At 50.1% G+C, this 11,754-nt stretch overlaps 1 protein-coding gene across 1 annotated transcript; it reads right to left on the bottom strand.

The window, feature by feature from the left end:
- Positions 1-6,917: 6,917 nt before the first annotated feature.
- Positions 6,918-10,589, bottom strand: MAFB (MAF bZIP transcription factor B). The gene has a single exon (XM_035344074.1). It carries the CDS (start codon positions 9,936-9,938, stop codon positions 9,003-9,005), a length of 936 nt encoding a protein of 311 aa, XP_035199965.1. The 5' UTR covers positions 9,939-10,589; the 3' UTR covers positions 6,918-9,002.
- Positions 10,590-11,754: the final 1,165 nt, after the last annotated feature.

Genomic DNA, 11,754 nt, shown 5'->3' with positions numbered 1-11,754 from the left:
GGCATAAGCCCACATGTTGTATGTGACATTACCAGTAGAGCAAGTACTGGAATGCAGGGGCTAGAATAATTTGACAGCTAACATAAAGCACTGTGATTTATATTTTGGTTATATTGAGATTCTCCCCCCCCCCCCCCCAACTCCCCCCCTCTTTGAGCACTCATATAAATATTTACTTGGATCCTAGGACCTTGCTTAACCCTCACAGTGCCACGTTTTATCTTCTTCCTTTTTTTCTTTTTCTTTTTTTTTTTTTTTTCCCCAGCATTTTTTGTTTTTCAGCAGCTACTCCAGAAATGCCTTTCATTTTCAGACATGGAAGATTTAAAGCAAAAATAACTTCACCTTTAAACTGCTTCATCTGTAAACAATGTGATCCAGTAAGCTTTATATATTTACTGTCATGTTCAATTGAAAACAGATTATGGAGAAAGGTTTCTTTTAAAAGACACAAGATGTTTAATAGAAACATTGGTTTATATTCCGGAGCGGAGACCAGCTGATACCTCCACTATGTTTTAAATTTGATCCCAGCTACTCTATCTCATTAATTATTGAGCTGAGTAATGTGAATATAAAATCTGTTTGTTTCAAATTTAAACTTACCTGATGTTCAATGTTACCAGGAAAGGGTCCTTTTATTTTATGTCACCTCATGGTTTAAGTCTGCACACAGTAGGACAGAAATCACCCCATGGGAGAGATCTGCTAATACGGAAAACCAGAAAGCCGTAGGTTTTTCTGTTACTGCTATTATCATGATTCCTGTCTGGCTGCCTGACTTAAGCAGGAGTCGCTTAGCCCCAGAAGCTCACAGGTATTCGCTTAATACCCTGCTCTTATGGGTGCCTGGCTTGAGAAAAGAGACGACCTGGAAATATCCTTCCACAAATTGCTACACCCTTTATCCACCTGTGGGTTAACCAGTCGCTCCTCCAAACCAGTGCTGGACCAAATGAATTTGTGCTTTTCCAATCCTTGAGATCAGCATGTGCTCTCGCAGCCCAGTGTAGCGTTACCGCAGCAATGCCCAGAATGAAATGCCTGATCCATGGACCAAGGCTGACATAAAAATAAGGATGGACTGTGTCAAGAGGAGTTTAACAGTCCTATCGTTCTGAGGTCCTGAATGTACCCTGTGTTTCTCTGCTTCAGCATCCAAATGGGATGTTTCAGTACTAGAGCTGATGCTAACATTGCAATAGCACTACCATGACATGTGGAGCTGGATGCCATGCAAGATGGGGGGCAGACTGAAGATAAATATAAAAGCTTTACCTTAGAATCACTTAGGTAGAGATTTCAGACTCAAAACCCTTTTGCCTGTAATCTTTGGCCACCTTAAATAGGGGGGAAATGGAGATCCAGTGGGCTGTAAGGGCTGTGTGAGCTCAGAGAGCTGTCTGTAATGTACGTTCCCTTTCTCATGTTTGCAGAGGCTTTAGGCAATAACTGCACCATGGTGTATGAGCAAGGAAGAAGCAGTTAGCTGAAGTCCAAGGTGCGGGTTTATTGCCCTTTGTAATTTCTCTTCTGAATGGGTTCCCTGAACCAGCAGGAAAGTTGCTGCTCCATTCACTAGCAAATGAGACAGGACCCATTAAAAGACGGGATTACAGCACCCTGCGCTGCCTGCCCCCCCACGCCCCTTGCTGTGGGCGATGCTGTGCCTGCGCTGACGGCTGCGGGAGCAGCACAGCACCGTAGGACCTGTCCCACCAAGCCTGTCCTCAGCCCGCAGTGCCTCAGCTTCCCCACCCAGCTGTCAAAAGGCACAGAGGGGTCTCCTTCCATCACTTGTCTGAAGTCCTGCAGAAGAAGGACTGAGTAGTGTTTAACTCTCTGCATGCGGTGTCAGATGCTTGGCACGGATTTCTTGCTACACTTATTTCAGAAAAAAAAATGCACTGCACACAACGCCCTTGTGACAGAGTGTTTAATATCCATTATAAAGCCAAGAGCATCTTCAAATGAAGGCCCATTAGTGAGAAGCCTAGGCTAAAGCAGAACCAGAGCTGTGTTTTATTGGTGGGAGGCTGCAGGAGTCGACAGTCAAATACAGGCACAAACTATGCGGTGTATTTGTGACACATATGCAGTGTTGCAATACCGAATGAAAACATCAGAGTTCAGCAATGAACCCACCTCCACATCCGTGCAGACATGACTTAATATCTCTTAGTGTCATGGTGAAAACAGGAGCCTGCAGAGAGCGTATGCTTACCAAAATGGTGCATCAGAGCTGCACAGTGCCCTTGTCACTGGGGGAGATCTCCCTGGTATAAACCTTTACTCACTGCCTCCAAAATCATAGCAAGAAGGAGGAGAAGTTTGAGATGTTTCTTTAAAGAAAGCACTAAACTTGGTAAAAGGACACATCTTTCCTACCTTGCTCTCTGCCCCTCATGCCTCAGGATATCATAAATTTTTGATACCAATAAAACAGAATATTTGATGAGCTGCTATTTTGCATTAAAGCAACTTTACATGCAAGGATTGCATAATAGGAAGTAAAATTGAATTTTGCCTCAGAACAAGTTCTTATTATTAATTTAAGTGTTTTTTATATATTTTAGCAGCAGCTTATCATTCTATATATTTAATTTCTTTCAAGTGAGAACACTTAGCATTGGTTTCCTTATCTAAACAAATCTTTTAAAAGAACACATGCATAAAGTGGAAATGCAGTGTTTTGCATCTGTGCCTTAAGACAAACAGTGAAACTTTAAAAGGGGAAATAAAATATGGCAGAGGACAACTATCTCTAAAGCCTAATAGCAGCCTCTGTGGGACAGGAAAACATACCACTTTCTTTATGTGGAATGCTTTTTTCTCTCTTTGCTGCAATATGTTTATTCCAGCCATATTGTGACAAACCTATGAATACAATAAGCCCTCACCGGAGCAATTCTATTTAAGGCAAAGGATTTGCAGTACCTTAGGTCTGGATAACACCGCAGTCTATTTTCTAACACTTCCACACACCGTGATGGGCAGGACCAGCTCACAAATATAAATCGTCTCTCCTCAGTCCTGGATGCAATAGTAGGAAAACATTTTGTAGCACTTCATGCTGTGCTCAATACTCACTACCAAAAGTCACCATTTGAAAGTCAATAAAAGGCAGTACTGAAAGCTTTTTTTTTTTTTTTCTTTTCCTTCTTCTTCTCCTTCTTGCATAAAACAAAAGTCCAGTGTGGGATCCTAGCAGACCACTGCATGCTACATTACTGCACACGCTATGTGGGATTATGCAATAAGCTATTTAGGGTGTGCTGTGTGCGCCTGTACGCGTGTAACTTCAGATTCACTCTAACCTTAACGTAGTGAAACATAATGATTTAATAAAGAAAAAGAAAAAGAAAACTCGGTCAAATAAGGAGCAAAATAGCCATTTCCCCCTCGATCGTGAGGAATTATTCTTTCTTCAATCCTGCAAAGGGGGAAATCAAAACTTGGCGGGGGGAGAAAGAAAGAAAGAAAGAAAAATCCAGGAAAACGCTGCGAGCCGAAGCAGCGGCAGGGAGGGATGCTGGAGGCAGGGAGCTGCTCGGGCAGCCCCCATGGTGCTTGGCAGCCCCGCTCCGAGCTCACCTGGCCGAGCCGCGCAGCCCCTCCGGCCCTGCGCAAGAGGCTGCGCGGCCGCGGAGCCAGCGGGGGCTCGGCCGAGCGCTGGCGATGTTTTATCCCTCGTCCCCGAAACCCGACACCCGCAGCCCCGAAGAGCTTCCCTGACCTTGGGCTGTCAATCACCGAAAGCGAGCAGCCTGCTATAGAGCCGGACGGGCACTGCGCCAGCTGGGGAGAAAAAAAAAAAAAAAAAAAAAAAAAAAAAAAAAGGAAAATTAAATCCTAAAACAGCTGGGAACAGTTATCTTGCAAGCCCTGGCTCATCCTCATCACACATCTCGCCTGCCTACCCCACTGCTCATCCACCATACGGCACCAGCACTCAGCATCTCTGGAAAGTCTTAGACTGATGCATCTGTCTTTAGTCCAAAAAAAAGTCTTTTTAGTCTTAGATTTCTCTGTTTTGGAATTAAAGGCAATCAGTTTTATACACTCTTCGTGGAGGGAAAGAGGGAAGGGAATATTTAAAGCAGTCTGTTAGGCGGTTGGCAGAGACAGTCTGTGAGTTTTGTGTCAGTAAATGGGGTGAGGGGGTTGTGTTGCCAATTGTGTTTCCTGTCTGAGTGTCTCGTTTAATTCTGGGAGCAGCCGTAGCCAGTAGTCACCTCTGCCCCGGAGGGGGGATGCAAATCTCTCTACAGCTGTTAGCAATAGCTCTTGCAAAACTGCGAGATCAAACAAAATAATGTGATTTTCACTGAAGGGAATCGTCCTTCTGCACTACACGAGCTCACAACTGAACTGTCCTCCGGCAGCCAGATTTGGTGATGCGATCCTGGAGCTCTCCCCCGCCTCATCCCTGGGCGTGGGGGGCAGCGGCCTCCCCTGGCCGTGCTGCCTCCGGGAGGGGGGACCGATGGGGTGACCTGAGTGTCAGGGTCTGGTCCTGTCTTGTTGTCACCTCGATCCCAGCCTCCCTGGGGCTGCAGGGAAAGAGCTGGGGACCACTTCTTCTTGCTTGTGTGGGGCATTTATATATATATATATATATATATATATTTCAGCATCTTCAGCCCCTCCGAGCTGTGGGCGCTGCCGGAGCCCCAGTGCCCAGCTGGAGCCTCCCGGCCGCCTTTGGTGCCTGGGGGAGGACAGGCTACAGGGCTGCTGTGCATCCCGGGAGAGCAGCGGGCCCCCAGCCCCGAGCAGAGATGATGATGGGGAAAAGTGGCTCCGAGGAGGGACAGACAAAGCAGCACATCCGAGGAGGGGGGGAAAGGGGGGTGGAGAAGAGGAGCTTGGGGAGGGAAGCTGCCTCCCAGCCTGCTGCTGAAAGCCAGATCCTCCACAGAGCTCCGGATGGAGAGCAGGCAGCTGGGGAGCAGCCCTCCGGGCCCTGCAAGACGGGGGTGTAGGGGGGGTCTCCTTTTCCTTTAGGGGTCAAGAAATTGCCCTTCCCAACTCCTGTGCCAACAGCCCTTCATGAATCAATGAGGAACAGCAAGAGATCATCGGCAAAATGCGGGGACGGCACCGACACGGGAGCAAAGCGAGGCTGGGAGAAGAGTGCGGGGGTCACTCTTTGCTTATGGGGTGCCCGGGGCGGGGAGTGGCCCTGGCCAGCCACACTGGGGCTGAGTGACGGTGGTCCTAGGACCTCAGTATGTCAGAGACCCCCTCTGATGTCGGGGGGGAACAAGCCCAACTCCCAGGCGCGCAGGGCAGAGCACAGGGCCAGGGGCGCAGCTCGGAGCATCCCCCTGGGGCCACCCAGCGCCACCAGGTCCCGGAGCCGCCAAGCCCCAGCTGTGCCTGTGCTCGGCCGCTTTTGCTTTTCTTTTCCATCAGAAAAATGAAAAGTTGGGAAGGGTAGAGGCGGCTGCAGCCTCACTGGCCAGATCCCGGCTGTGCCCCGCCACCACCACCGCTCTGCGGGGGGAATCCGGAGGGCTTTTCTAAGGCCTGTTTTCCGATTTTGTTGTTGTTGTTGTTGTTGTTCAATTAGCCCTGGTGATTTATTCAATGCATGCATGAGGGGACATTAATATGCGGTGGCAGTTCCCACAAACAATATTCCTCTCAGGCTCTCTGCAGCCATACTGGCAAGGGGGGAGGTGATATAGAGGAAGCCAGGCTCCCCGTCCCTTTCCTCCTCGTCCCCCCTCGCAGGGCAGCTCATCCTCGGGCCTTACCCATGCAGCTGGGGACTGGGACCTGCCCCGGCCCCTCTCAGCCCCCCCCCCCCCCTCCCCATCCCACCCCCCCCCCCCCCCCACCGCCCAGCTGGCTCTGACAAGGCAGGGGATGCGGCTGGGATTGATGAGGGGATCGGGATTTTAAGTTACTGTGTTTGCTTTTTCTTTCTTTTTTTTTTTTCTTTTCCCCACACTCTGTCCTTAACAGGCTGGTTCCCCAAACATGGCTTACACCGTGCCTGCAAAAGCAGCGTGCTGCTGTTGGAAAGAGAAGCAGGGCAGGGAGATAATATTTTCGGGGGTTGTGTGGTGCATTGGGTTTTACTATTTTTTAAGAGGGATTTAAAGTTCAACACAGTTTTGACACCATGAGAGCAACAGCTCTCGGGCACTCTGCGACCCGGCTCAGGGGCTCCCTTCCCCGCACGGGGGCAAGGAGCGGGGCCGATTTCTGACCCCTCCCCAGCTGCGGTTAGGGGAGCTGGGCAGCTTTCGGCCTTGGGAGCTGCTGGGGCTGCAGGGTGCTGCAGAGCCCCGGGGGTGCCGAGGGGAGAGCTGTCCCCACCTCCATGTGCAGTCTTCTAGGCTGCACGGTGCTCATGCTTCAAAAGAAAATAAAAAAAATAAAATTAAAAAAAAAAGCCAGAATAAATAAAACTTGCAGATGGAGAGGAAGAAAGAGGAAAGTGAATGGCAAGCCCAGATCCCAAAGGAGCAGGGGGAAAGGAGACAGACATGGGCAAGTCCTCTCTTTTTTTTTTTTACATGTGAAAAGGTAAAAAAAATAAAAAATAAAATAAAAAAAAAAATCACCCAAGTGCTTGCACTTCCCCTTCTCTCCCTCCCCGGAGCCACTCAGGCTGGATGGGCCGCATGGGGCTCCGCGGGTGGGATGCTAGGGTAAGACGGGGAGAATGCAGGGGGGGTGCTGGGGGGCTGCAGGGGAAGGAGCCGGGACCCTGCGGGCAGGAGGCAGCAGCGGTCCCGAGCCGCCGCAGCAGCTGCGCAAAGCCCCATTTAAAGCCCAGCGCCGGGCGGCTGCCTTGGCTGGACAGCAGTCGGAGGATAGGTTAAGGTCCAAAAGTCTTTCTTCCTTTTTTTTTTTTTTCTCCTGGAACACGAGACGTCAGAGAAGCAGGTCTCTCCAAGAAATGCCATTTCAATGATTTTAATAAGCAAAATAGGAAACAATTTTAATAACCAAAAACAGAAACCAGTCTGAATAAAACTACAATAGACCAGGTTTTTTTTTTAATATTTTTCATATCATAAGCAGGATTTGAAATTGATCCCTTCAGAACTTTACATGAAATAAAAACAATTTTTCTGCTGCTGCAATGTTTTGATTTCAACACAGTTGAATCAGTAAAAACCAAAGATCGTTTTCTGATGCATGACTAATATCCACAATATTTAAAACTGCAAGCACCATGCTGTTCATTACAATCTTGTTATTACTGTTAATTTATAAACTAATACAAACTTAAAATGCATCCGGCCAGCAGTGCCAGCTATCCTAAAAGGAAACTAAAAAATAAGTTTTCATTTTGGTATTTTTGTCAGTGCAACATAAATCCTTTTACTGACCTGCAGGAGGAAAAAAAAAAAAAAAAATGTAATAAAAACACCCATTAGACTCCCAACAACTACTACTATACAACTGCAAATAAATCTTGGCTAAAACTTTCACTCGCTGCGTAGGGAAGCAGAGAAGCAAATAACAAATCATTGCAAAAGTATACACTTAAGAGTCGCAGTATGTCTTCTCAAATAGAAGTTTTAGTTTATATGCTTTTCCAGCCCACTCATCTACTGCTACCATTGAGAAACCTAACTCCATGGGGACACGGACCACTCGCTGCCGTGCGACTTGCCTCGTAACCAGGAGGGTGGCTTTTTCCCTATTTACTGAAAATGCAGGGGCAGCTTTGTCTGAAGAGGAGCTGGTGTCTCGTCCATCCCTTGTTTCCTGAGTTTACAATCAGAAGGGAGGCTGCATGGCCAGGTCTAACCACTACAGGCTGGGAATCGTCCTGAAGGAAAGAGCTTCGCTGCCACTTTAAGGCATGCAGTAGGCTCTAGTGACCGATGAGAGTTTTTCCCTGTTAAGTTTAGGTTTGTCAATGCCATTCAGGCGTTTTTTCTTCTGCCCCAACAAACAAAAACCAAAATGAAAACTAAAAAAAAAAAAAAAAAAAAAAAACACAACTTAAAAGTGCACCAGATATACAAAGTTTTTTTTTTCCTTTTTTTTTTTTTTTGAATGCAAAATGCCCATAACTTTTTTTTTAAGTATCTCTTTAATACCAAACAAACCGTATAACCAGCCTGCTGAAATGTTGTTTTTGTTTTGTTTTTCCTGTGCGGTTTGAAATAGCAGATATTTACAAGCTAACAACCATAAAAGAAAAATAAGAGAGCAAAACCAACGAACAAAACTGCACAAGCAGTAAAAAGTTTTGATAACTTGTGATGCTTTTCTTATCGATGAAACAAAACAACAGAAATTTATGATCAATGATCAACATGCTAAAGTTAAACAAGAAAATGGTACAAAATAGAAATTACCATACATGTCCAGCATGCAGGATTAATATTTTTAATGCAGATTTTCGTATTTTTCTATATAATCAAGCAGGCAATAAAACTGATGAGTTTCTTTCTTTCCTTTCTTAGATTGAATGTCCCATCTGAGTCCTGTAACTTATTTCTCAAAGCAGGCAATATATGAAGAGTTTGCATATATTGTCCTTTTTATTTATTCTTTTTCCAAGCAGGTAAATTGTGCATGAGATGGTGCTGTATATGTCCTCTCTTTCCAAGCAGACAGTATGTTATAGATGGCTTGTTCATTGTCCTTTTTTATTATTATTCTCTTAAAGTCCATCTCGTTCTGCAAGCAAGCGATCTATAAAACGCTTCACTTGTCCTTTCCTCCTTTGCCTCTGCCTCGGTCCCTCTCTCTAACTCACAAACGAAAGTCAAAAAAGTTGCACTTTACCTCTCCCATCCCCACCCCCAGCCTACTTTTCCCACAGCTAATCTAGAAGTCTGGATGCTGCAAAAAAAATCAGGTCTCTATTTTTCTCTCCTTCTTTCTCTCTAGTCAAGCAGACAGATGGATGAAGATGTCAGAGGAGGATGGGAGGAGGGGGGAAGGTGATGGGGGTTGGGATTCAGGTGTGGGGTGTTTTTTTTTTTTGTTTGTTTTGTTTTTTAATTATTTTTGTTAAGCACTCACATGAAGAACTCGGGGGAAGACGGGTTGTCACTGGTGGAGCCGGCCTCTCTGAAGCCATTGCTGGCAAGTTTCTCACACTTGAGCTTGTAGGCGTCTCTCTCTCTGGCGAGCCGGGTCACTTCTTGCTTGAGCTGTTCCACCTGCTGAATGAGCTGGGTCTTTTCGTTCTCCAGGTGGTGTTTCTGCTGGACACGTTTGTACCTGCAGGACTGGGCATAGCCCCTATTCTTCAAGGTCCTCCTCTTCTGCTTGAGGCGAATCACCTCATCTTTGGTGAAGCCTCGGAGGTGCCTGTTGAGCTCCCTCACGGACATGGAGACCAGCTGGTCATCCGAAAACCGGTCCTCCACGCTGCTGGAGGGGGGATGCTGCTGGTGCGAGTTCTGGAGCTGCTGGGAGGAGTTGGAGGAGGTGGAAGGGGTGGGAGAGGCCTGGTGGTGGTGATGATGGTGGTGGTGAGGGTGCCCATTGCCGGCCAGGTCTTCATGAGTGACCGCAGGGTACTGGTGGTGGTGTTGGTGATGGTGATGATGATGATGGTGGTGGGCCCGGAAGCTCTCGAAGCCTTGCATCTGCTGGGACACCTGGTGGGACCCAATGAGGGCTTCGACAGCATCCTCCGGGGTGAGGTTCAGTGCCTCGGGGTTCATCTGCTGGTAGCTGTTGGCCATCCAGTACAGGTCCTCCAAGTGGGTCTTCTGCTCGGTAGGGCTGAAGCTGGGCGAGGAGGGCACGGAGCTGCAGGGGGTGCTGATGGGGGTGGACGAGACAGAGCCGGCAGGCTGCAGGCGGGTGCAGTGCCTGCCCGAGCGGTCGTTCCTGCCCAGGGGTTCCTTCTTCACATCAAACTTCATCAGGTCGAAGTCGTTGACATACTCCATGGCCAGGGGGCTGGTGGGCAGCTCGGCTCCGATGCTGAGCTCTCCGGCCATCGCTGTCTTGGTGGCACCTCTCCGGGAGGAGGGGGCTGGAGACCTCACTCCAGCGCGCAGCCTGGCAGAGGGCTGGCCGCTCTCCCTTACTCCAAAGAAACTTGGCCTCCGCTTCCTCGCTTTCCTTTCCGCCGCTCTCCCCTCGGCCGCCTCCTTCTCCCGGCTTCTTGGGGCTTCTCGTTTCGGAGCAACGAAGCCCGAGGACGCCCGGCCGCCTCCTGCCTTTGGGTGCGGGCTCGCAGCGCACGGCGGGCTGCGGCAGCTCCTAGCACTCAGCAGCCGGGCTGCACGCCCAAAGGAGCAGCGGCGGCAGCAGGAGGGCAAAAGCAAAGCAAAACAAAGATGCTGCCTCCGGGTCGGCGCTGGAAGAAGGCCGGTGCGCGGCGTCTAACCCGTGCCCCCGTCCGCGGTTTGTAAGTCCGGAGCCTCTCCTCTCCCCGCGGCAGCGGAGCTCCGCAGCCTGCCGCAACTTTCCAGCCCGAGCGCGCTTCGGGCTTTGCACGGGAGTTTTCGGCGGAGCAGGGGAAGGGGAGGAGGGAAGAGGGAGGGGAAGGAAGGAGGAGAAAGGGAAAGGAAAAAAAAAAAAAAGGAGAAAAGGGGGGACGAGGGGGAAAAAAAAACAGGGCTCCGCTGGTAGCTGCCGCCTCCAGCGCTCGTTGTGCAGCTGTGCTTCGCAGCGCAGCCCCCCTTGGCTTCTTATACGGCCGTGCCCGCCGACAGCGCGGCGGGGGCCGGGGCCGGCGGCGGCCTCGCCAATGGCAGAGCGGCGGCGGGGCCGGGCCGAGCCGGGCCGGGCCGGGCCGGGCTGGGCGGCAGCGGTGGGGGCGGCGGGGGCGGGCGGCGCAGTGACAGCTCCGCAGCGCCAGCTGAGCGGTCCGCCGCTCCCAGCCCCGCTCCTCCCGGTGCTCCCCCCTCCCGCGCCACCGCCTCTTTGATTTATTTATTCTTATTTATTCCGCCCCGGCCCCCCCCCGCGCCCTCCCCCCCTCCCCCCCCATTCGTTTTCGGCCACGGCAATCCGCAAAGGAGGAGGGCTCGGGGCCATCCTTTTGTTCTAAATATAACAAAGTCCCTTCGTGCCCGCTGCCGGCCCGGAGCGAATTTCGAGCGGTCAGCTTGCCCCCAGCCCCCGCACACGCGGCGCCGCTTCCAACTTTACGGAAACGTCCCCGGTGCGAGGGCATCGCGGGGAACTGCCCCAAAATGCCCCGAACGCGCCCCGGGTCTGGCCGGCAGCGAGCGCAGGGGCCGCGGGAGGTGCCCGGGGAGATGTGCGCGGAGCGGGGCTCGGCGGGGCTGACAGCTCTGCTCCGACAGCCGGGGAAACCCTCCCGGTTACGGGAAGCAAATCTCTCCCTAAAGTAAAGCCAAGGCATTGACACAGGCAATTGCAAATACTGGGGAGGGAAGGGAGAAAATAGAATTACATTTCAGTTCTGAGGGGACCGTGTTTGCTTTTCTCCGCTCTTTCCCGAGTAAGTGACTGCATGCAAAGGAGTACTCGACTTGTAAGGTTTTTTGGTTTCTTTTTTTTTTTTTTTTTGGTCCGGTAACAGGATTTTTTTTTTTTTTTGAACATTTTGTAACGATTAAGGGAGATTAAGGCTTCTTTTTACACTGTTTTTACGCTCAAACAGACAGAAAGTGCGACCCCAAGTGTCCTCTTGGAGAATAACAGCCACATTTCACGGGAATAAAAAAAACACCCGGGGAAAAAAAAGGGCCGGGCGGGCAAGGAGCGAAGCGGGGCTGCGCCCACCCTGCCCGGCCGCTCCGGACCTGCGGCTCCTCAGCATCCCAAATCCCCCCACTCTAA

The sequence above is a fragment of the Oxyura jamaicensis genome, chromosome 20 (assembly GCF_011077185.1).
Source record: "Oxyura jamaicensis isolate SHBP4307 breed ruddy duck chromosome 20, BPBGC_Ojam_1.0, whole genome shotgun sequence".
Lineage (NCBI taxonomy): Eukaryota > Metazoa > Chordata > Aves > Anseriformes > Anatidae > Oxyura > Oxyura jamaicensis.
Note: the sequence above shows the minus strand (reverse complement) of the source record. Positions and strands in the feature narration are given on the sequence as shown.